Genomic DNA, 24,974 nt, shown 5'->3' with positions numbered 1-24,974 from the left:
ACCTCCTTGCCCCCTCCACAAGAAACTACCAATCCAGAAAATCTCCTTACGAGCCGTATCTATTACATAAAAGCGGATGCATTAGACGAGCTCCAAACTCTAGCCAGCAGCTCGAACAACGGTAAAAGGACAAAACTTGAATCATTTAGTGCGTTTCTGTGGAAAATCGTGGCAGAGAAAACAGCGAAAGATCATCCAGTCCCGTGCAAGACCTCAAAACTTGGGATCGTCGTGGACGGAAGGAGGAGACTTATGGAGCAAGAAAACAATACTTACTTCGGAAACGTTCTCTCAATCCCATTTGGTGGACAGAGAATCGATGACTTGACTAACAAGCCACTGTCTTGGGTGGCCGAAGAGGTTCACAGATTCTTGGAGAGATCAGCGACCAAAGAACATTTTTTGAATTTGATCGATTGGGTTGAGACTCGTCGCCCAACACCTTCGGTTTCAAGAATCTACAGCGTCGGATCTGACGATGGACCCGCCTTTGTGGTTTCTTCCGGGAGGAGTTTTCCTGTGACCCAAGTGGATTTCGGGTGGGGCTCGCCAGTTTTTGGATCTTACCATTTCCCATGGGGTGGCAGCGCCGGATACGTTATGCCGATGCCAAGCTACGGAGATTGGATGGTTTACTTGCACCTTACGAAAGGACAGTTGAAGTTCATTGAGGAAGAGGCTTCTCATGTGTTTAAACCTATTGACAATGATTATCTCAAGATTTAAAAAATAAAACCCCTAATTTCGTAGTTCATGCGTTATCAATTATGGGTATACAACTCGTGTGGTCAAGTTCTCCGGTTGGATATGTTTTTTTTTTCTTTCCTCATTTTATGTGATATTATGTTTTGCCTTGGGTCTTTGTATTTGAAAACATAATTGTATGGATCTCTCTCTACCTCTCAGAAAAACAAACCACTAGATTTGGTTCTCTATGTGAGATCTTGAATACATAAAGCTCTATAGTGTGTGTTGTGTGGTCCTGTTTTCTTCATGGGAAAATTTGAGGTTAGGTGAGAGCTGATGGTAGTTTAGAGAGTGTCTAATGTGACGTAGAGAAGACTTCTTTTTGGTGTACTGGAATAATCTTGTAGCTGCTTTATAATGACCTCTAGCATGACATTAGATTGGAGGTTTCTTTCAAATTTATCTTTGTCATCATGAAGCTTTTCATGTTTTAATATTGCGTTATCTTTTGGAGATTTTGGTTTGTGAGCTTTTATATTGTAAAAATCTGTTGGAATTATTTTTGGTATTGATATTGGGATTTTTGGAGTTTTTGTTTGTTATATTGATGCTGATTTTTTCTAAATTGTCATAACATGTTTTCAATCTTATAAAAATTATATTTTATGAGAATGAAAATTTCTAAATGTCAAAAATAATTATATTGATATATATATATATATATATATATATATTTAGATCAATAAATAAAATTAATATGGTTAAGATTAAAAAAGTTATCAGATCAAAATATGAGCATTTTAGTCATTATCTAATCAAATCCATTTAGATGAAAATGTAAATAAACCAAACAAACACATTTCCATTAAGATGCATCACCCATATTAATCAATTTTTGGCTTTGTTTGTTGGATCATTTGACATTCAAATGTATCATTTAAATGGTTCATTTGGATGAAAATGCTAAATGATCAAACGAAGAAGGCCTAAATGATCAAATGGTTCATTTGGATAGTTCAACCGTATAATACTATAATGTACTATATATCTATCGAAATATTAGTCAATGTACTATATATCTATAGAAATATTAATCAAATCATACCTCTCTGATGTGTTGTTCGATTACTTTATTAACGTTGCTCAATATAATACTTGTACATTACCCGACTCCATTTTCTTTTGCCAACAACATACGTACTTCAATCGAGTTTTTACTGAAAAATTATGGACCCCTGGGCACACGCCCCTTTGCCCTCCCCTTAAGCCAGCACTGGATATGGATGGCGACATAAACAAATAGTAACACATTACTATGCTAGCTACAAATGTTCTTCACAATTATTAGTTTATGTTTATATATATATATACCGTATATAGCTTTTGTACTTAATTCCTCTCGTTCAATATGTGAAAATCACATTCACACACATATAGTATTATAATTCACACACATATACGTACCTCGACTACACGCATTTGGCGTCATTGCGTGCACTATCTCGACAACACGCATTTCGTGTCATTGGAATGATCGCGTGCACTACCAAAATACGTCTAGCCGCCAACGCAGATAAAACCAACCTCCTTGTATTTTAAATTAATGTTCCATTTAAATTGACCATTAAAACTTTCTTTCACAAAATTATTTTTAAAGCACTCGTCATTTATCCGTCAAATGTTTTTAGTAGATTCTTCTATTTGCTACTTGCAGTTTACCTATGATCATCATCATAAAACAATTCCAGTTACAAAAAAATATATAAAAACATGTTGTTATTGTTGAATATTTATATATGTAGCGATATAATCAGTTGAAGTCTAATTTTTACGAGAGAAATCACATACGCAAATATTTTGATATATATATTATAAATAATTTGATACTTAGAAAAAGTTGTTTGTTATGTAAGTTGATATATAGTATTGACTATATATATATTACTAGCTAACTAGAGCTTGGTTCTTGTGTGGTTGTACCATTTAGAGTTTAGTCAAGACTACTCTGACTGTAATTGATTGATAACACTGATAGCTATTTATAGTTTATTTTTTTATTAATTGGTTGTTCATCTTCCTAGTTGTTGTATTACAAATAGAAAATTAAGCAGATTTAACTACTAAACCTAGACCCACCTCTACTGATATAAAATTAATCTATATTGCTTCGATCTGTACTAATGGTTAAAACTTAACACGGTGATGTGTTCACTGCTTTTGTCGCTAGTCACTTTAAAATCACTACAAACTTCCTTTTCTTTTTTCTTTTTCCAAACGTTCATGAAATGAGCATATCATAACTAAAATAATTGATACTTGTCTTTTTGCAAGTATTTTTAAGTTTTAAACACAGACATGCAAATATGGATAATATATACTACTCGACAGTCGAAAACTTCAATGGGGGTGTAAGGGTAAGGCTACTTGTCATTTTGTAATGTCGTTGGGGAAGATTTGAAATATATGTGATATTTGAATATTCTGACTTCCGAGTCAAAGTATTCTTAACAACTAAATGTCTTTTTATTTTTGTCAACCAATAACATAATTTCCAACGTTTAATATCAGAAATTACGTAGTTAATTATTTACTTATTCCTAAAAGAATAAGAAATTATTTTATTTTAAATTTATAGTAAATCAGTAATTCTTAGGACTTAGCAGATTTAACTTAATAAATAGATATATATATATATATATATATATTATGGTTTGGTTCTACGTACCAATGAAATATTAAATTTTCCTTCTCTGAAACTGTTTTCAATTACACATGCAATCCTATTGTACAAGATAAATTGAATAAGGTTTGACCAAGTGTAACTCTCTAAATGTTGCAAAAACATACGAGTAGCGTATAACAAAATCGGGTATAAAAGCACTGGTTTGGAGCGTTTCAAGTAAAATCAGGTTATTGTGTAATTTTTTATATCTTCTTACGGATGTAAAAAAAAGTCAAGATTAATGACCCAACTTAATTCAACTCAACACATGAATTTTAATGAGTTGAAAATTTTGACTATAATGAGTTGATGAGTTAAATAAGTTGATGATTAAATGAGTTCAAGAATTAAATGAGTTCACGAATCAAATGAGTTTGATTATAATAGGTTTATGAGTTAATCGCTAACCCATCAATTTCTTCATTATCAACGTAATATCATCAACATCATCATATTATATTATTATCATCATCATCATAATACCAATATCATCATCATCATGTCAACATATATATCATAGTCAACATCATCATACTATCATCATCATCATACTACCATCATATAACTATCATCATCATCAACATTGTCATACTATCATCACTATCATCATCATCATACCTTCATAATCATATTAACATCACCATCATCATATCAACATATATATCATAGTCAACAACATGATGTCATCATCATCATCTTATAATTTTCCCCAAAATCCCAAACCCACAATTTTCCCGCAAAAAATTTGAACTTAGAATTCTTCCGCCAAAAACGTAAATCCGCAATTTTCTCGCCAAAACGCAAATCCGCAATTTTCCCGCCAAAATGTAAATCCGTAATTTTTCCGCTAAAAACGCAAACCTGTAAATTTACCGTAAAAAATGCAAAACTGCAATTTTCCCACCAAAATGCAAATCCGTAATTTTTTTGTCAAAAACAAAAACCCGTAAATTTTCCCGTTAAAAATACAAAATCGCAATTTTCCTGCCAAAACGCAAATCTGCAAATTTCTTGCAAAAAATCCATAAATTTTCCGCCAAAAAACCGAAACCCGTAAATTTTTCCGCCAGAATGCAAATCCGTAAAATTTTGTCAAAAACGTAAACCCGTAAATTTTCCGCAAAAAATACAAACCGACAATTTTCCCGCCAAATGCAAACCCATAAACTTTTTGTCAAAAACGCAAAGTTAGCTGAGAAAAGAATCAGAAACTAAGACATTTAAGTAATTTGATCCAAAGTAAAATGAAGAAAATTTTCGGTATGTATATTTCAGTCAACAATATTTCTACATAAGTGTGGGGTTCTCAAACTAGTACATATTGAAATTTTTGATCAAAGATATTCCCCCTTACAAAATTGTTATTTTATGACCAACACCTCATATTGTAATTCTACTGCAATGAATTTTACAGAAATTGTATTTGGGTTAATAATAATCCTAAACTTCGATTTGAAGATGTGTATTAATTTGATGGTATACCTATGTCTTGGCTTTGAGCTTTAAATTTTTTTTTTTAGGAGGCTCACATTAAGCGTACAAGTGGGTTTGTCTGGGCTATATGAGAGAGACTACACATTAGCCTAACGCTCAGATCAGCCCAAGTATTGTTTGACAAATTACAAATTTATTTTTTAATAATTGGTTGGTTAAAAATTTAAACACACACACACACATTTTTTCACCGTCATTGCGCATCTATCGTTCTCCCTCAAAGATCTAAAATAAATCAAAATTAGTAAACAATTGTTCTGCGAAAGTTAATGGTCGTGAATGATCATATCTTGTCCCTGAACCAAACCTCAAAAATGTCTCCACCCCTAAATCTAATTACAATGGCACACTCAAACCCTCGTTGTCTTGTCCGTGAATCAAACCAGGAAGCATAACCCTAACCCCGAATCCTTATTTATATCTTTCTTGCAAATCTAGATGATGCAGAAGTTCGTACACCTCTTGATCGTCTCTCTAGCTATTGTCGTCACTTTAGTTCAAGCAAAAACCGATAACCAAGAAGGTAAAATACAATTGAGGCTTAAATCTCAATTTTTTTATTAGACAAAAACATGTTTTAATATGTGATTACTACTAGATTAGACCGATCAAGAATTAATCAAATATGTTTTGGCAGTCTCCGCTTTGAACGTGATGTTTACGAGCTTAAATTCACCGTCGAAACTCAAAGGCTGGAAATCTAGCGGAGGTGATCCCTGCGACGGTTCTTGGGAAGGCGTCAAATGCAAAGGCTCTTCCGTCACCGAATTGTATATAATAACAACCCTAATATATTTTAAAACCCTACTCTCAGATCCTTACTTGTATCACAAGTTATCTTATTTCTTTCTTTTTTTTCTCTCTCCGACAGACAGTTATCAGGCTTGGAGCTAAGTGGATCTCTCGGTTATCTACTAAGCAACCTCAAATCTCTCACAACTTTGTGAGGATTCTCATTTAATAGTCTCTTTTAAATCAGTTAAAAAAACTAGAAATCAGAAAATAACAGTTTTGGTTTTAAAATCTGGTGATAGTACAGTGATCTCAGCAAAAACAATCTAAAAGGGAACATACCTTATCAACTCCCACCCAACCTTGCTAATCTGTAAGTTCATACATTTGTTTTTTGATCACTTATTACCCAAGAAACAAATCGTAATCTTCTAACTGATACAGAGACTTTTCTGAAAACGAACTCGATGGAAACGTGCCCTACTCCTTATCTCAAATGAAAAGTATCCAAAGCATGTGAGTGAAAGCAAATAAACTTCATCAAGTATATCGTTGGTGTTAGTTATGGTTTATTATCACTTGTTAATTTATATTTGATTGCAGTAACCTTGGACAAAACAAGCTCAATGGAGATCTACCAGATATANCTCTTCCGTCACCGAATTGTATATAATAACAACCCTAATATATTTTAAAACCCTACTCTCAGATCCTTACTTGTATCACAAGTTATCTTATTTCTTTCATTTTTTTCTCTCTCCGACAGACAGTTATCAGGCTTGGAGCTAAGTGGATCTCTCGGTTATCTACTAAGCAACCTCAAATCTCTCACAACTTTGTGAGGATTCTCATTTAATAGTCTCTTTTAAATCAGTTAAAAAAACTAGAAATCAGGAAATAACAGTCTTGGTTTTAAAATCTGGTGATAGTACAGTGATCTCAGCAAAAACAATCTAAAAGGGAACATACCTTATCAACTCCCACCCAACCTTGCTAATCTGTAAGTTCATACATTTGTTTTTTGATCACTTATTACCCAAGAAACAAATCGTAATCTTCTAACTGATACAGAGACTTTTCTGAAAACGAACTCGATGGAAACGTGCCCTACTCCTTATCTCAAATGAAAAGTATCCAAAGCATGTGAGTGAAAGCAAATAAACTTCATCAAGTATATCGTTGGTGTTAGTTAGGGTTTATGATCACTTGTTAATTTATATTTGATTGCAGTAACCTTGGACAAAACAAGCTCAATGGAGATCTACCACATATGTTTCAGAAACTGTCAAAACTCGAAACTCTGTAGGTACAATTCCTTTAGTTATATTTTTAACAGAAAATGTTTTAAGAAATTATTTAATTTGAGACCTTACACAACCAAATTTACTTATGCAGGGACTTATCGTTAAATCAACTCTCTGGGAAATTACCTCAGAGTTTTGCTAATCTCACAAGCCTCAAAAAACTGTATGGAATAAGAAACAAATCATTATTTAAGTTTTTTTTTTCTTTCTCGGAAGCTAAAATTGGATCTTGTCTTGTTATTGTGCAAGACACTTGCAGGAAAATCGTTTCACAGGCGACATAAACGTTCTCAGGAACCTTGCCGTTGATGATTTGTAAGCATAAAAACAACCCTCTAATTAGGTTTTGACACAATTCCCATACTCGATACTCAAAAAAACATTCGTTTATTCTTGTGTGATTACAGGAACGTCGAAGACAACCGGTTCGAAGGATGGATACCTAATGAGCTTAAGGATATAGACAGTTTACTGTAAGTGAAACAGGTTGCTTTCTACACAAGAAACAGATTCAACATAAAAAGAAAAAAAAAAACAGAGGATATATAAAAAGAGTTCCACTGATTTCTCTCTGTTTTTTTGCGTTTGATAAAGGACTGGAGGCAACGACTGGTCAACTGAAACTGCTCCACCACCACCACCGGGTGTTAAATACGGTCGAAAATCTTCAGGTTCTAATGACGGCGGAGGTATAACCGCTGTGACCGGAATGATGATCGCTGGAGCAAGCTTAGGAGTTCTTGTGTTGATCGCCGTTTTAATCGCGCTTGTCTCCAAGAAAAAGTCATCTATCTCTCCTCATTTCATCGACGAAGACAGGAGTCAACACACCCCAAAGTTTAGGTCTCTTTCCTCTCATGGATCTGCACAAGAGCTACGTGTCGATTTTGGCAACGATTACAAAGGTATACGAGATGTTTTTTTGACCTATTTGGCTTTGCAAGTAACTGATCGAGAGGAGCTTATATTGAAGGTGGAGATTCGGATGATGACGATAATATCCACGGGATAGGATCAAAGGGACTAAAGCATTCAGTTTCGTCGCGTGTGATGTCTTTCAACGATACCGAGTTCGCCAACAAGCTCAACGCAAAACGAACCACTTCGGCTCGTTCCGCTACGGAATTCGAGCTCTCTGATTTACAAAGCGCAACAGCCAATTTCTCACCTGGAAATCTACTCGGTGAAGGCTCAATCGGACGTGTTTACAGAGCCAAGTATTCGGATGGACGGGTAATCCCCTTACTTAATGTGTTATACAAGTAACAATCACAACTCAATCAACATGATATGTGATCAAATTTTCTATTTTATGCAGACTTTGGCTGTTAAGAAGATCGATTCGACATTGTTCGATTCGAGTAAATCAGAAGATATAACGCCGATTGTAATGAGCGTCTCAAAGATTCGGCATCAGAACATAGCAGAGCTCGTAGGTTATTGCTCAGAGCAAAGTCACAACATGTTAGTCTACGAATACTTCAGAAACGGCTCACTCCATGAGTTCCTTCATTTGTCAGATTCTTTCAGTAAACCGTTGACTTGGAATACAAGAGTCAGAATCGCCTTGGGGACCGCTCGAGCCGTCGAGTATGTTCCTGAAATCCAAACAAAAAAAAAAACTTAAACGCAAACGCTCTTTTATTTGTGATCATTAATTATACATTGTCGTTTTTGTGTGTAGGTACCTACACGAGGCATGTTCACCGTCAGTGATGCATAAGAACATCAAGTCTTCTAACATTTTGCTAGACGCAGATCTCAACCCTCGTCTCTCGGATTACGGCCTCTCAAAATTCTATCTTGTGAGCATTATGCTTTTCCCTTCTTTTTTTGTAGAAAGTTGGGACTGAGTTTAATGGTCATTATATGGTGTGGCAGAGAACGAGTCAAAACCTAGGAGAAGGATACAATGCACCAGAGGCCAAGAACCCTTCTGCTTATACACCAAAGAGTGACGTTTACAGCTTTGGTGTCGTCATGTTAGAACTTCTCACCGGTCGAGTTCCATTTGACGGGTCAGTTCTATTTCTATAATATCATTCATGTTAAATCAAATCTCAATTTTTAGATTATGAGTTTGATATTTCATATCTAAAAGAATTGTTATTTTTTGATGGGTTGGGTTGTGCTATAAACAGAGAGAAACCAAGGCCAGAAAGATCGTTGGTGCGGTGGGCGACACCACAGCTTCACGACATAGACGCATTGTCGAATATAGCGGATCCAGCTTTGCACGGGCTTTACCCACCAACGTCATTGTCAAGGTTCGCCGACATCATCGCATTATGTGTACAGGTGGAACCAGAGTTCCGACCACCCATGTCGGAAGTTGTGGAGGCGCTTGTACGGATGGTTCAACGGTCAAGTATGAAGCTTAAAGATGATCTTTCATCGTCTTATCGAGCCCACGACGATTATGATTACTAGAGTTAAAGGAAAAGTAGTGACGTTATAAGATGAGATAATTACTAATTTTCTCGAAACGAAAACAAGAGAAGAGGAACGAAATGATTATTTGTTTAAAGATTGATAATAAAATAAGTAAAATGATATACTTATTAGCCTGTGTTCATTTTACTTTGCTAGATAAACTTTCATTTGAATAAGTACAATGATAATCAATTCTTTTCTTTTAACTTTTTTTTTAAAGTAAGAAGATTACATAACATAAATAAATAATAAAATGGTTTTTTCAGGTATGAAATAAGTAAAATAATTATTCACGATAAACACAACTTTTAAGTGTTTGACGTAGTTTAGTATGCATCCACACATAACATGAATCTTATCTTATTATAATACAATACTGTATTTTCTTGTGTTCATAAAAACTATAGAAGTTGATGAGTAGTAACGAACGCAGCTTTTCGGTACTCAGCAAGAGCCCACAATGGGAATGTGTTTCTGTAGGTAGCATAGTGTATCATACAATTTTTCATGAACACTCCTACTATTTCCTGCAAATGCGATTATAACAGTTTTCTAGATCAAAATTATGTACCAAGAAGATAATGGAAGCTATGAAACATAATATGTTCTAAGTTTTTAGCAAAGATCTAACCTGTTGTGGGAAGTCTCCATTTTCCATTTGCGAATTGATGATAAGTTTTGCAGCACGGTGAAGAGGTATTGGATCTCTCTCAGCCTGTTTTCTTTAATAGATTAAACCAAAGAAATTTCGTTGTATTTCTCGAAAAGAAGTGTATGCAAAATGAAATATTTGAACCTGTCCAGCGCTGATCAATCCCATTATTGCCCACGCTGTTTGTACCAGGTTGGAACATTTCCCTTCTGAAGGTATGTATCTCTACACATACATCATGTTAGAAAGATCAGCACTTAATTCGATAATTTTGATGAAATTTACGTACTAATTAAGGTCTTTATCCCCGTAAATACCTGTTCAGGGCATGACAGATAGCTTTCGCCCCAACCTCCATCATCTTTCTGTGTTGTGAGCAAAAATTCAACACCTTTACGAATAGCCTGGCTGTTTTGATACGTTTTACCAGCGGCTGCTAGGCCGCCAAGAGCAAACCATGTGGCGTAAATGAAACAAACGCCCCACTTTCCATACCTATCATGACTCGAGCACACATTTTGTATTTTGTTAGGCTTCTTCTGAACCATATGTATGAGTTGTGTTAAAAGTAATATACCATGAACCATCTGGCCTCTGTTCGTTTTCTAGGAATTGCACTGCTTTCTCGATGGACCTGCTGATCTCTTTCGTCTTGTGATCCGGATAGAGTTGCTTGAACAGAACCAGAGCTTGCATAACAGAGGAGGTACATTCCACATACTCACGCTCAGCCACTAGATTGGCCAGAAATTCTGTGGGATTGAGCAACTGAAACACCATTTACAAAGGTTTAACATCAGAGAATCTTTTCCGACTAACTTCTAATTTAGCAAAAAATATGCGAGCATCCTTATGTCTTTCACTTCTTACTTCGATCCACTCATATGCACGGGCAGGCTCCCATGCAGTCATACCTCCATTATCACTCTACATCAGATGAATTCATGGGTTGTAAATTCTACTACCTTTTTTGGGACATTGTTCTTAAAGATTCAACCTTACCTGAAAAGACAGCATGAGATTAACAGAATCGAATAGTTGTTCGGGATCCATTTTCTGGCCAACAACCTCAGCTGGCATCATGGAGAGCAGCAGACAACACTACAACACAGAAGAAGTACTTTTGAGGCATAACTCTCGAGGAACCTACGGCTAACTTGTTTTGCATCAGTGACTGGCTGGATTACCTTGAAAGCTTCAGCTGTACAATCTGAAACTTGCCATCCATGATCTCGATCAGATAAAGTCCATGCTCCTTTGGGAAATGTGGCGGTACATGCTCTCATAGTCACCAGACGGGTTTTCTCTAACCTGCAATGTTCTTTGATTTAAGAAAACATATCCACCTGTTCTTTAGAGCAATTCACGGTACACTACTATAATAGAAGATATCAAACCTGAGATTTTTTAATGTAGTCATGTCCTTTCTTGAGTACACCACCGGTTTCATCAGAGAGATCACTAGCAAGTATAGCTTGAACCGCGAACCCTGTATCCCATAGTTGACTTCCAAAGCTCTGCATATATAGAATTCTTAAGAAGTTTACATTGTTAGACTACACCTAATATCTGGTTTTTAATTCTTTGGTACCTGCATTTTCATTCCATCTTCGGCGACCCACATGTAATCTGGAATTCGAGCAAGATGCTTCTTGAAGTAGTCCCCATTGGGGTTTTCAATCCAGCAAGCAAGCATGCACAATACCTAAAAAACAAAAGTTAGAATTCAAGCATATATGATTGTTAGAAAGAATATGCATAGTTTTGATAAAGGGTCACTCAACGTTTTACCTTCTCAACACATCCGATGGTGATATAATGACTGTTCTCGTCTTCGTAATGTATGTGTTTCATTGCCCGCCGAAGAGCTTTTTCTCTGACAAGCTTGTTTAATGGCAAACGGGTAAGGAATGCCTCCAAAAGAGGTAAAGAGCGTCCCATACCAAATCTTGAACCAAAGGATGTGGGAAATACATGTCTTCCTGCGGGAAAAACGATGTAATGTTTATGTAATCGTGACATTGATCAAGATTAAAAAAATTGCCAACCATACCTTTGCGTAAAGACGCCGTGTTTTATTCCAGTTGATTGATTCGTAAGGTTGCAAGTGGAGTTCTTTACGCAGTTGCATAATAAGAGGTGTTATTGGACCAACAAACCTCTTCCCATATAGATACGACATGGGCATGTAAACCATCCGGCAGTAGCACAAAACTTTGCCTACACATCAAAAACCTCAAAATCAACAGATGGAAATAACTATTGCAAAACGAGCCAAATAGTAAAATATCAAAAGAAAAAAGAGGAAACGGAAAACAAACCTAAGTGTATTGGAAGGAAAGAAGGCAGCAACCAGATCTCCGGAGGCATAGGATTGGTTCCAGACCAATCATAGATTCCGAGTATCTGCAAACAAAACAAATCAAAAGCTGATTGTAACCTTTCTATCAGTTGATATTAGGAGGATATGGTCCCAAAAGCTTACCGAGAGCCAAATTTTTCCCCAGGATGGAATATAAGTCACACCACCACGGTCAAGAATCCAGTCCCTGGCCCGTTTGCAAGCGTTATCTCGTCCTCCATTGGGACCTTCTCCGAGGAGACGCAAGCAAATGTAATTCAAAGCGGTGCACAACATCATGCTCTTGCTCTCAATGTGTAATCCCCATCCACCATCTTCGTTCTGCAAATTACACAGTTACTCTGATCACCCTTGTCAAAAGGCTCTTCTNAAAAAAAAAAAAAAAAAAGAAAAACAGAGGCATCAATTGAGAGTACCTGGTGACAATAGATATGTCGAAGCATCTCCTTGCGATGCTCAGCATCGAATATCTCCTCAAGGTGTCCTGTGATATACAAACAAAATACCTGCAGCCAAAAAGTTTTCATTGATTCCTCCTCCCTCCATTAATTTCTCTATCAATTAGAAACCCTAAATCTCTGAATCTAACCCTAATTGAGCATCCTCCGATAGACATAGAGTAATAATTGAAAGAAAAAACGAAGAAGAAGAAGAAGAAACATACCAAAGGAGGAAGGAAGAAGAGAGGTCCGGTGATTTCTCCAGGCCAGTGACCATCGGAGGCCTGCAAAGCCGAGAAGAAAGAAACTCCTCTCCGTAACGCATCCGTCGCGTTTCCATGGGTTATGGCTTCGCCGTCGTCGATCTTCACTGGCGGGATCACTTGCTCGAACTTTGCCTCTCTCAGAAACTGTACAGTAGTCAAAATCAACTCACATCAAAAATAGAAACTTTTCGTTGAAAAAAAAGGAAAGAAACAAACAAGGTATGAGTAATTGCACATGGCCCATTAACTTAACTTTTAGGGGCCCAAAAGTATAAATAACTTCATTTTATGATTTCGTCTCGTCACTGGGGTTGTTCAATTTTCCGTTTTTTTTGGTCAACTTTTAAGATTGGTTGTTCTCTTTCTCGGTCGATTTTATTGATTTTCCGAGAGCCATTATAATTAGGTATGAATTATCTGATTGTTTTTTTTGTCCTTCTGTTTTGAATGATTTGCCTAAAATCGAAGATTCTTTTAAAACAAAATGTTATACATATATTTTTCTATATGAATTCATAGCGCATCATGCTGAAATTACCCTTCAATTTAATGTTTCCTAAACGGCACTAACATACTACAGTTTACGATAAGTCTGATTGGTTTTGATAACAATTCTACTTTTAGCCAAAATCCATATTTTTCTTAATGTGGTTGTAGTTTAACCTACATGTGTGTATAAATTATGAATTATATATAATAATAATAATTTATATAGCCAATATCACAAACATCTAGCTGATTAGATTTTAGGGAATTTTGTCATGATAATAAAAAAATAAATCTCATTGGTGAATAAATTAAAAAACTCACTTGCATTCGCCATAAGAGGTCACTGCAACCTTTAACACGAGAACGGTTGTCTACAAATTTCTGACGAGCTTCTCCTACGGCGGCTCGTTCCTCCCGCGTGCCGGTTTTGGGATCAAACTCCCATGTTTGACGTCCGACGAAGTTGTTGCTGCTGAACAAGTAAGGATCTTCTCCATTTCCCTCTCCTATCTTCAGCCTCCACATAATGAATGATCCTCTATATACGTATATGATCCATATACCAAATATATAGTTAGTGAGTTTAGAATTTCATGCAAACGATGATATATAATCCAGTACCTAGACATGCATACAATATAAATACTGATATATATATATATACACACTATATGTTTTACATGCTTATATATGTCTTTATATATTAAAACTAAAGATGCCCTATGTAATGAACATGTTATAGAGAGAGAGAATAATAGAGATAAGAGAGTACTTGGCGACGTCGATGTTTAATTGCCTTTGCGATTGTTTATGCTTTGGAGAGTTTCATGTACGTATGTTTATATAGAGGTCCAGGACGAGGAGGAACTGGATAATAATAATAATTTGGGCGCTTATTTTATTAACTAAATTATTATCTCTAACGTTTATTTTTTTTTTGGGTTAGACAAATGTATTTTTTCTTCTAAATTGTAAAAGGTGTACATGATACATCTTAAATATATGTATAGTTTACAACAGAATTAAAGATAAAGCCTCAAATTTACACTCTTCAACTCAAAGTAGATTACAGTTAATTACAAGTTTATAGTACTTCTTCTCTTTTTTTTTTTCTCAACGTGTTATTGCGGTAACATCGTATTATTTGGTTTTTGGAGTAATTAATTAAACATAAGTGAACTCATCACAAGACTTCGATAATTCAAAAAGGTTTTATTATCTAAAACCTAGCTCGTAGGTTCCATATGACCATATATTTTAGTGATCAGTTCCCATAGCAAAATATATATCAGAACTCAAATAGTACTCCCAAAATCAGACTCAAGTAATTAATGATCTGGTGGATGGACCACACCTGTTTAGACGTTCATCATGCATTTCATTAATGATAATATATATACACTTTTCAATCACTTATGTTTTGATTTCGCGAGGGAGTCCTAGAGACCACACACCACACATATAAATATCGGAGTGTAGAGACTAAAGACCACTCAAATAAATGAAATTATCGTTTTTTTTACATCAAATCACGATTACTCAAACTCTTTTTATTCTTTAGAACCAGTTAGCAACATTAACAGTTATTTATACCCAAGAACAAAAGGACACATGTATTTTGATTTTTTGTCTAAGTATTTAAACCGTATTTTATGTAATTTAGTTCCAACTGTTACTACACAAATGACCAAAATGGAACTTAGTTCCAACTTATTAAAAAAAAAAAACGGATACAAGTACATAGAAATTGGACTATCGGAGTTATATGTATCAATATAATCAACAATTAATCATGACCGACCTAACCATAAACGCCACACGTACCGTCGTCTTAGATGCAGTGTGGACAGATGTCCGTATATAGATGGAGGGCGCACATGATCGTTATGAGATAATAGCAATTTGACAAAAACAGACTGTATTGGTTCCAACGTAACAATAGTGAAACATATATTACTCACTTTGTCAATCGCAATAAGTGCCACCGTACTGGTTCCAACTTTTTATACGGCGTTTTTGTTTTTTTGTCATTAAGTGTTAAGAAAAACCTCTGCAATTTGGTCATGTACAATCCCTGCTAGCTAGAAAAATATACAAATGTTATAAAATTTTAGTACATAAAAATGCAATATATTTCATATCGTGTTGTTCTAAAATTATGTTACGGTTTTACCAAAACGAATAATATAAACTCAATGAGCTTAATACAGTATGTCTATATTTTTTTGACACATCATGCATGATCCTAAATTTAAACTTCATAATTGATTACTATATAAGTGTTGGTGATAAAGATACAAAATATACTTTATAAGTATATCCAACGCTCATATTCACAACCGAACATTTGAAACCCAAAGCGTTTACAACCATACTTATCGTAGGACTTTAAATGCATTCATTGTTTCTAAGACCCAGGTTTCTAGCTTGTACACTTCTCTCTAGATAAATTTTGTAAAATAGATTATTCTTCATTGATACTCATCATGAGTCACGTCGCGTATAAATCGCCTTTCGTAAAAGAGGTGGGTGAGGTCAAAATAATACAGGTATGGAAGTTTACAAAAGTAATATAGGTATGGGGGTTCAGTAACATATCAATTTATCTTATCGTTCAATATGTTGAACGAGATGATTTAACTGTATATCGATCGCCTATGGTATCTAGAGAAGGTACGTGCTGGCGCAAGGCTGGACACACAAATTATACAAACACTTGGGAAACGTCTTTATGGGCTTTGGCTGATAAGTGTCAAGTGAAAATGCTTCTCTTCTGTTCTATGAATTAAAAAAAAAAAAAAAATCACATGGTGAGATTAAGTTGCTTGACAAATCACCAACCAGCTATCTCCTACTTATTATAAGTTAAGGTTGATCGACTTACAAAACAACACCATGCATGCAAACTAGCTACCACTGAAACTGAAACGTTACATATACTGTATATTCTTTTTGTTTATTTTTGTTCTCAATTTCTCATGGTCAGCAAAACGTGACATTCAAGACCATTGAATCGAAGTCATTTAATTGTTTATTGGGGCTCACATTTTTTTCTATAGTATATGATTTAAAACAAAGTTTGGAAGATGAGTCAATCCATATTGATTTTTTTTTAACGTTTTCCTTTAATATACTTGTAGATTCCAAAATATCAGATTTCCAATAAATGAGTGATTTCGGCAAATGTTCAATCGAATAATCTTTGATTTAGGATGATTTTAAGAAACGGTAGATTCAATAAGCGATGATTTTAATATAATTAAGAAAATCATCAATCCAGCTAATTAGGGGAAGTTGTAATCTTCTTAAAAAGATCATCCCAAATCAATGATTGGAAAATATAGTTCGGGTTTAGCTAGCTAGTGTTTTTTTTCTGAAAATTCCAATATCCTGTCGAAATCGAATTACGCACCTCTAGCCGTCGATGGCGTTCATGAGTGACTCATGACGAGGAGGCGATGACTTGGACTTTGAACGCTAGCGATGGAGATGTGAAGTCGTCGGAGGCGAGGAGGATTCTAGCTAGGCTGCTGCAACGGCCAGCGGAGAAAACATCCTTATTCAAAGCGGAGGGCTTCCATGCATTCAAAGCCGTGGCCAGCCATATCACATGCTCAGATCATTTGTAAAGACGAGGAGGAGATGATTCTCGCCCACGAGCAACTTATTCGCTTCTTGGACGAAATGGCTCGTGATAAGTCGAATTTGAACGTCAGCCATAGTCCATTGCCAAGGCAGAGGCAAATAGGCAATGATTTTACAGCAGCCACCAACGGCTAAAAGGAGGAGTCCAAATCAAATGACCTTGAGTAACTCATGATTTCGAACCCCATAATACATCTATGTATTGACTTCTCTTGACCCTATCTAGCTAGGGTTTACGCTTAACGTTGGCACGGCTCTTTTTGAGTAAGAAAAGTAATCTCGTTCGTTAACCAAGAAGCAAACTTTATAGGGAGATTCAGTAAATAGCACTAAACATTGTTTTATTTCCAAATCTTGCCCAATATCTTCTAAAATACTAAAAAATAGCACTATATTTTAAAATTATTTTTTAAAAATTAAACCCAAAATTCAAAATATTAAAACATATCCTCTCGAAACAATATTCTAAATGTACAATTAAAGAACCAAACCTAAAAAAAAAGAAATTTCAAAAAATTAATTTAAAATATTTTAGTTGTGTTAAATAGTGATATTTTTGAAAATTTGTGGAATGTGTGCTATTTTGTTTATAAAACATATTTTAGTGCTATTTTAGAGCGTATGCTCATTGTACTATAATTAAACAAAAACAAGAGAAATGTCTGATAAAGGGGAAATATCTGGCGTGGACTTGATATGGAAGCTGATCTCAATCCAAACCGATTGAATTCACATATTTACAGTGAATTATTTCCAACAGATCAACTTTTTGCAAATCTAAAATTAATAAAGCTGCGACTGCGAATGTTTTAAATTTTTGATATATCATTTTGTACAAAGAGTTTTGTTGCCAACTTGCATTCTAGGTTGGAAAATTAATTTAGGTTTCGATTCTACAAGTTTTAATAAAATACAACTAATATGGCGTAAAGTTGTTATTATACATGAGGGATTATATGAAATATATGATCGAATCGATCTTGTATACATTGTGTATGCATATTTAGTGACCAGTGTATTTATCCGAACACGTTATGTTTATGTTTTAGAACAATAAAGTATATATATATATATATATATATATATATATATATATATATATATATTTGCTAAGAATGTAAATATTTATTTCACAGAAAATGTAGAATACACAATTAAGGGTAACCAAATCATGATCCCTTTTTCTTTTTGAACAAACATACTATTAGTTAAGATGTAATCATACAAGAGAGAGAGCTTTTTTTGCAAGCTCCTCGGCTTGACGATTCAAGTTCCAGAGAATAAAACTAAAGGTACAAGAAAGGAAATTTCTAAATAGAGATAAAATTAATATCATGTTGAATCCCGTGAAGATCCTTCGATTGGAGCATTCAAATTGAGAGCCTTGACTAGGGATTGAGAGTCGAAGGCGAACGAGGGGTGTGTGAAGCCCGAATCAAATCATGATCCCATACCAAAAAATGATAAACAACATGAAAACATACAACATTCTTGAACCAAATCATCATTCTCATTAAAAAAGATGATTTGGGACAAGATAAGAAGAATCCCTAAAGTGAGCTAGAAAAAGAAACAACACGAAAACAGAACAATAAAGATCACGAGTCACCCATAAAGCGAGATGGTAGTCCTTTCACCCGTAATCTGAGCTTAGCAAAGAGCTGCGGAATTGCCGAGCTTAATGTGTTAGGCAATGCTCACTCACTCTAGCGAGTCCCTCTAGGAGTCGGTAGCTCAGAGCCTGGCAACATCTTAACCACAAAAAGCCATACTAATACTACCAAGTGCTTAGAGCAAAAACATGCACTTCAAGTAAAGTCATCAAGGCTTCACATTAAAACATTAATCCGCTGCGGCTGAGCTAAGGCTTAGGCAAAAATGACACGAGAGGCAGTAAACTTTAGAAATCGTAAAAACGAAAATATGAAATATACAAAAATATACAAACTTTCTTTTTCTGCATGCCTATATATACAATTTGCTAAAGATTAATGATAACAATTTGCCTATATCATGTACACTATACAGAAGAAAATAATCGAAACTTTAAATGACAGAAAATATCCAAAAACTCAGCTCTAAATAAGACATTACAAGTATATTACGATTTAACCTTCAATTCCCAAAAGTTTTCAAGTTTACCCTCGTCGTCTAAAGGGAATTACCCAAAGTTAATTATACTTTGATTTAAGCAATAAATAAAACTTCAAAACGAATTATGTATGAGTGGACGTGCTCGTGAATCATATTCAATTTTCTCCTAATTCTCTTCTTTTTCCCACATATATTATTTATGCATACAATACGCCAAATTTTTAGATTAATAATTTAGTTAAGATCTCTAAAGAGATCTACTTGTTCATCAGCAACTTCCTCGATCGGAAGACATGGGAGTTTGATTCGGACGCCGGCACAGAGGAGAGCTGCCGTCGAAGAAGCTCGATGGAAATATTTTGATGATCGTTTCGTGGTTAGAGCAGGCAGTGATCTCATTATACATTATTTATTTCTTCTTTTGTTCATATATAAACTAACTGAAACAAACTCTATAGATGCTGATGAGTAACGAACACAGCCTTTCGGTACTCAGCAAGTGCCCACAATGGGAATGTGTTTCTGTAAGTAGCATAGTGTGTCAAGCAATTTTTCATGAACACTCCTACTATTTCCTGCAAATGCGATAATAACATTCTTTCAATCAAATATGTACTATGATAACATATATAATCTAAATTTCTAGCAAAGAGGATGATGTCAAACCTGTTGTGGGAAATCTCCATTTTCCATTTGCGAATTGATGATAAGTTTCGCAGCACGGTGAAGTGGTATTGGATCTCTCTCAGCCTGTTTTTTTTTTTATAGATTAAAACAAAGAAATTTCATTGAATTTATCGATAAAGAAGTGGATGCAAAATTAAATATTTGAACCTGTCCAGCGTTGATCAACCCCATTATTGCCCAAGCGGTTTGCACCAGGTTCGAACTTTTCCCTTCTGAAGGTATGTATCTCTGCATACATCATGTTAGAAAGATCAGCAGTTAATTCGAGAATTTTAGTGAAATTTATGTACTAATTAAGGTCTTGATCCCCGTAAATACCTGTTCAGGGCATGACAGATAGCTTTCGCCCCAACCTCCATCATCTTTCTGTGTTGTGAGCAAAAATTCAACACCTTTACGAATAGCCTGGCTATTTTGATACGTTTTACCAGCGGCTGCTAGGCCGCCAAGACCAAACCATGTCGCGTAAATGAAACAAACACCCCAAAATCCGTACCTATACTCGAAAACACATTATTTTGTTAGGCTTCTTCTTAACCATATGTCTGAGCTGTTTTTAAAGTAGTACACTGTACCATGAACCATCTGGCCTTTGTTCGTTTTCTAGGAATTGCACTGCTTTCTCTATGGACCTGCTGATCTCTTTTGTCTTGTGATCCGGATAGAGTTGCTTAAACAGAACCAGAGCTTTCATAACAGATGAGGTACATTCCACATACTCACGCTCAACCACAAGATTAGCCAGAAATTCTGTGGGATTGAGTAACTGAAACACCATTTACAAAGGTTCAACATCAGATAATCTTTTCCTACGAACTTCCAAACTTGCAAAAAATATGCGAGCATCCTTATCTCTTTCAGCACTTACTTCAATCCATTCATATGCACGGACAGGCTCCCATGCAGTCATACCTCCCTTATCACTCTACATTAGATGAAGTAATGGGTTGTAAATTTATTAAGAGCCAATACTTTTTTGGGGCATTAGATATTCACCCTAACCTGAAAAGACAGCAAGAGATTAACAGAATCGTATAGTTGTTCCGGATCCATTTTCTGGCCAACAACCTCAGCTGGCATCATGGATAGCAGCAGACAACACTACAACACAGAATAAGTACTTTGAGGCATTACTCTCGAGGAAACTACAACTAACTTGTTTTGCATCAGTAACTGGTTAGATTACCTTGAAAGCTTCAGCTGTACAGTCTGAAACTTGCCATCCATGATCTCGATCAGATAAAGTCCATGCTCCTTTGGAAATGTGGCGGTACATGCTCTCATAGTCACCAGAAGGGTTTTCTCTAATCTGCAATGTTCTTTGATTTAAGAAAACACATCCACCTGTTCTTTAGAGCAATTCGAGAAAACACTACTACAATAAGAAAAAGATATCAAACTTGAGATTTCTTAATGTAATCATGTCCTTTCTTGAGTACATCACCGGTTTCATCAGAGAGATCACTAGCAAGTATAGCTTGAACCGCAAACCCTGTATCCCATAGTTGACTTCCAAAGCTCTGCATAAAATTAGAGTTCATAAGAAATTCTCATTGCTAGACTACACCTAATATCTGATTTTCAATCCTTTGGTACCTGCATTTTCATCCCATCTTCGGCGACCCACATGTAATCTGGAATTCTAGCAAGATGCTTCTTGAAGTAGTCCCCATTCGGGTTTTCAATCCAGCAAGCAAGCATGCACAATACCTAAAAAACAAAAGTTTTAGCATTGAAGCATACGATAGTTAGAAAGAATATGCATAGTTTTGATAAAGGGTCACTCAACGTTTTACCTTCTCAACACATCCGATGGTGATATAATGACTGTTCTCGTCTTCGTAATGTATGTGTTTCATTGCCCGCCGGAGAGCTTTTTCTCTGACAAGCTTGTTTAACGGCCAACGGGTAAGGAATGGCTCCACAAAGACGTAAAGAGCGTCCCATACCAAATCTTGAACCAAAGGATGTGGGAAATACATGTCTTCCTGCGAGAAGAACGATGTAATGTTTATGTTATTGTGAAATAAATATATTGATCAAGATAAAAAAAATAGCAGACCATACCTTTGCGTATAGACGCCTTGATTTATTCCAGTTGATAGATTTGTAAGGTTGCAAATGGAGTTCTTCACGCAGTTGCAGAATAAGAGGTGTTATTGGACCAACAAACCTCTTGCCATAGAGATATGACATGGGCATGTAAACCATCCGGCAATAGCACAAAACTTTGCCTATATAAATCAAAAACCAAAAAAAATCAACAGATAGGAAATAATTATTTCAATATGAGCCAATTCGTAAGAGCTCAACAAACAAAGAAAAAGGAAACGGAAAACAAACCTAAGTGTATTGGAAGGAAAGAAGGCAGCAACCAGATCTCCGGAGGCATAGGATTGGTTCCAGACCAATCATAGATTCCGAGTATCTGCAAACAAAAAAAATCAAAAGCTGATTGTAGCAGGTAATCTATTAGTTGAAACTAGGAGGATATGGTCACAAAAGCTTACCGATAGCCAAATTTTTCCCCAGGATGGAATGTAAGTCACACCGCCACGGTCAAGAATCCAGTCCCTGGCCCGTTTGCAAGCGTTATCTCGTCCTCCGTCGGGACCTTCTCCGAGGAGACGCAAGCAAATGTAATTCAACGCGGTGCAGAACATCATGCTCTTGCTCTCAATGTGTAATCCCCAACCACCATCTTCGTTCTGAAAATTACACAGTTACTCTGATCTCCCTTGTTAAAAGGCTCTTCTTTACAGAAAGAAAAAGAAAAAAAACAGAGGCATTAATTGAGAGTACCTGGTGACAATAGATATGTCGAAGCATCTCTTTGCGATGTTCTGCATCGAATACCTTCTCGAGGTGTCCTGTGATATACAGACAAAATACCTGCAACAAAAGTTACTCAGTTTCATTGATTCCTCCTTCGTCGTTATCCCTTTAATTTCTCACGTAATAGAAGCCCTAAAACTCGAATTCTAACCCTAATTGAGTATTCGCAAACTGAGTATTCGCCGATAAAAATAGAGTAAGAATTGAAAGGAAAAACGAAGAAGAATAAGAAACATACCAAAGGAGGGAGGAAGAAGAGAGGTCCGGTGATTTCTCCAGGCCAGTGACCATCGGAAGCCTGCAAAGCCGAGAAGAAAGAGACTCCTCTCCGTAACGCATCCGTCGCATTCTGATGAGTTATGCCTTCGCCGTCGTCAATCTTCACCGGCGGTATTACTTGCTCGAATTTCGCCTCTTTCAAAAACTGTGCGGTACAACAAAGTACAGTACCAGTCAAAATCAGCGTTGGAAAGAAAAAGGAAACTAAAAAAGCATGGTATGAGTAATGGCACATAGCCCATTAACTTTTAAAGCCCATTAACTCTTTTCGGTCAATTTGAATTAATTTGGTTTTCCTAGAGCCATAATAATTAATTATGATGAATTGTTTCTGTGTTTCTTTTATAAAGAGAGATCTGATTATTTCTGTTCCGAATGATTTGCCTAAGATCGAAGATTCTATTAATTTTTAGAACAAAAAGAATGAACAGTTATATATATTTTCTATAAGAAAACAAAGTTTTCGTGTTTTGTTCAATTGTTCTTATAGCTTAATTTTTTCTTTCATGCATAGAGCATCATACTGAAATTGTCAACACGAATCATTTTAATGTTTCCTAAACGACACTGTTAAATAACACTAGCTCAGTTTTCCTTTACGATATAAATCAGATTGTTTTGATGACAATTCTACTTTTAGTCCAAAAGATTTTATGTGGTTCTAGTCCAACTAGCATGTGTATAAAATTATGAATATAGCCAATATCACAATCATCTAATTAGATTTTAGGGCATTTTGTAATGATAAAACAAATAAACCTCACTGGTGAATAAATAAATAAAACTCACTTGCATTCGCCACAAGAGGTCACTGCAACCTTTAACACGAGAACGGTTGTCTACAAATTTCCGACGAGCTTCTTCTACCGCTGCTCGCTCCTCCGGCGTGCCCGCTTTGGGATCAAACTCCCATGTTTGACGTCCGACGAAGTTGTTGCTGCTGAACAAGTAAGGATCTTCTCCATTTCCCTCTCCTATCTTCAGTCTCCACATAACGAAAAATAGCAGATCTCAATATACTCGCAAAAAAAAAAAAAAAACTCAGCAAACTCGTCGTGTAATAATAATATGGCGGACACTTGCCTAGTTATTGCAACTAGCGCACTATACGTGTCTCTACCTTTCAATCACTTATTTTGTGATTTCGCGAGGGAGTCTAGAGACCACTCAAGTGATGGCAAAAAAAAAACTAAAACGAGTGACCACTCAAATAAATGAATCGTCGTTGTTTTTACAACAAATCACGGTCATCGAAACTTTTTTTTGTTGTTGTGCTAGAATCAGTTTACGGATATTAGCAGATCTTTTATACAGAGACAAAGATGACACTGTAGTTTTGATTTTTGGTCTATGACTTTAAACTTTGTTCGGCGTAGTGATTATTTCGTCACTTGTTTTAAACCGTATTTTATGCATGTAAATCCCGAATGTTTCAACACAAATTATCTCTATATAAAAAAGATATAAGTACATATGTATCAATCAACATTTAATCATGACCCATTTAACCAGAAATGTCTCACAAACCGTTTTAGACCACTTATTAGTAATTTATATGAGATGTTTCTAAATTTAAAAATAATAAAACCAGAATACAATATTTTGAAATATGTAAAATTAAAGGTTAGAAATAGAATAGATTAGTGTTTTTAGGAAAACACTTTAAATCCCAAAAAAGTTATTCTTTAAAAAAAATTAATACTCCTTCTATTTCATAAAATCTGTTATTCAAGAGTTTTATTCTTGTTTCACAGAAAGTAGGTTTTCTAATTTTACTCTTAATTTAGAACTAAATCAACCTATTAATTATATATTAAAAAAAACATATATATATATATATATTTAATTTATGT

The 24,974-nt window shown here is 35.4% G+C and overlaps 3 protein-coding genes and 1 pseudogene across 5 annotated transcripts in view; 2 read left to right on the top strand and 2 right to left on the bottom strand.

Moving 5' to 3' along the window:
- The window catches only part of LOC104752326 (shikimate O-hydroxycinnamoyltransferase-like), a 2,688-nt gene extending 1,753 nt beyond the window's left edge, over window positions 1–935 (top strand). Inside the window, exon 3 of one of the 2 annotated variants that reach the window (XM_010474435.1) lies at window positions 104–935. In XM_010474435.1, the coding sequence (XP_010472737.1) occupies window positions 104–726 (623 nt within the window). In that variant the 3' untranslated portion in view covers window positions 727–935. The remainder of the gene's footprint in view (window positions 1–103) is intronic. The other variant, XM_010474434.1, reaches the window with a different exon arrangement.
- Window positions 5,296–9,369, top strand: LOC104754022 (protein STRUBBELIG-RECEPTOR FAMILY 5-like). The gene is made up of 15 exons (XM_019238065.1): window positions 5,296–5,426; window positions 5,541–5,673; window positions 5,775–5,846; window positions 5,943–6,008; window positions 6,080–6,151; window positions 6,866–6,937; window positions 7,031–7,102; window positions 7,189–7,254; window positions 7,347–7,412; window positions 7,534–7,844; window positions 7,913–8,172; window positions 8,258–8,529; window positions 8,624–8,744; window positions 8,821–8,957; window positions 9,081–9,369. Exons 1-15 carry the CDS (start codon window positions 5,342–5,344, stop codon window positions 9,367–9,369), a joined length of 2,094 nt encoding a protein of 697 aa, XP_019093610.1. The 5' UTR covers window positions 5,296–5,341.
- Window positions 9,642–14,387, bottom strand: LOC104752323 (annotated as a pseudogene).
- Window positions 19,716–24,187, bottom strand: LOC104752324 (amyrin synthase LUP2). 2 transcript variants are annotated; one of them, XM_010474433.2, is made up of 17 exons: window positions 23,911–24,187; window positions 23,081–23,266; window positions 22,810–22,899; window positions 22,518–22,715; window positions 22,351–22,435; window positions 22,075–22,241; window positions 21,804–21,995; window positions 21,604–21,717; window positions 21,452–21,527; window positions 21,194–21,351; window positions 21,010–21,108; window positions 20,876–20,932; window positions 20,583–20,773; window positions 20,326–20,503; window positions 20,155–20,235; window positions 19,987–20,070; window positions 19,716–19,895 (listed from the first exon to the last, which is right to left on the bottom strand). In XM_010474433.2, the coding sequence occupies exons 1-17, from the start codon at window positions 24,112–24,114 to the stop codon at window positions 19,773–19,775; spliced, it is 2,283 nt and encodes a 760-aa protein (XP_010472735.1). In that variant the 5' UTR covers window positions 24,115–24,187; the 3' UTR covers window positions 19,716–19,772. The 2 variants fall into 2 exon arrangements, with proteins under 2 accessions (XP_010472735.1, XP_010472733.1); XM_010474431.2 differs by having other exon boundaries at window positions 21,194–21,316; window positions 21,408–21,527; window positions 23,911–24,186.

This window comes from Camelina sativa, chromosome 16, assembly GCF_000633955.1.
Source record: "Camelina sativa cultivar DH55 chromosome 16, Cs, whole genome shotgun sequence".
NCBI classification, from domain to species: Eukaryota; Viridiplantae; Streptophyta; class Magnoliopsida; order Brassicales; family Brassicaceae; genus Camelina; species Camelina sativa.
Note: the sequence above shows the minus strand (reverse complement) of the source record. Positions and strands in the feature narration are given on the sequence as shown.

Bases quoted from the DNA above. Each gene is read 5' to 3' on its own strand.
- LOC104754022 (XM_019238065.1), top strand. From the start codon at position 5,342: ATGATGCAGAAGTTCGTACACCTCTTGATCGTCTCTCTAGCTATTGTC. The intron at 5,674-5,774 runs GTATATAATAAC...TCTCTCCGACAG, and splicing joins GGCTCTTCCGTCACCGAATT to ACAGTTATCAGGCTTGGAGC. The intron at 6,152-6,865 runs GTGAGTGAAAGC...ATTTGATTGCAG, and splicing joins ATGAAAAGTATCCAAAGCAT to TAACCTTGGACAAAACAAGC.
- LOC104752324 (XM_010474431.2), bottom strand. From the start codon at position 24,114: ATGTGGAGACTGAAGATAGGAGAGGGAAATGGAGAAGATCCTTACTTG. The intron at 21,718-21,803 runs GTAAAACGTTGA...TTTGTTTTTTAG, and splicing joins CCATCGGATGTGTTGAGAAG to GTATTGTGCATGCTTGCTTG. The intron at 20,933-21,009 runs GTTAGGGTGAAT...CATCTAATGTAG, and splicing joins ATCTCTTGCTGTCTTTTCAG to AGTGATAAGGGAGGTATGAC.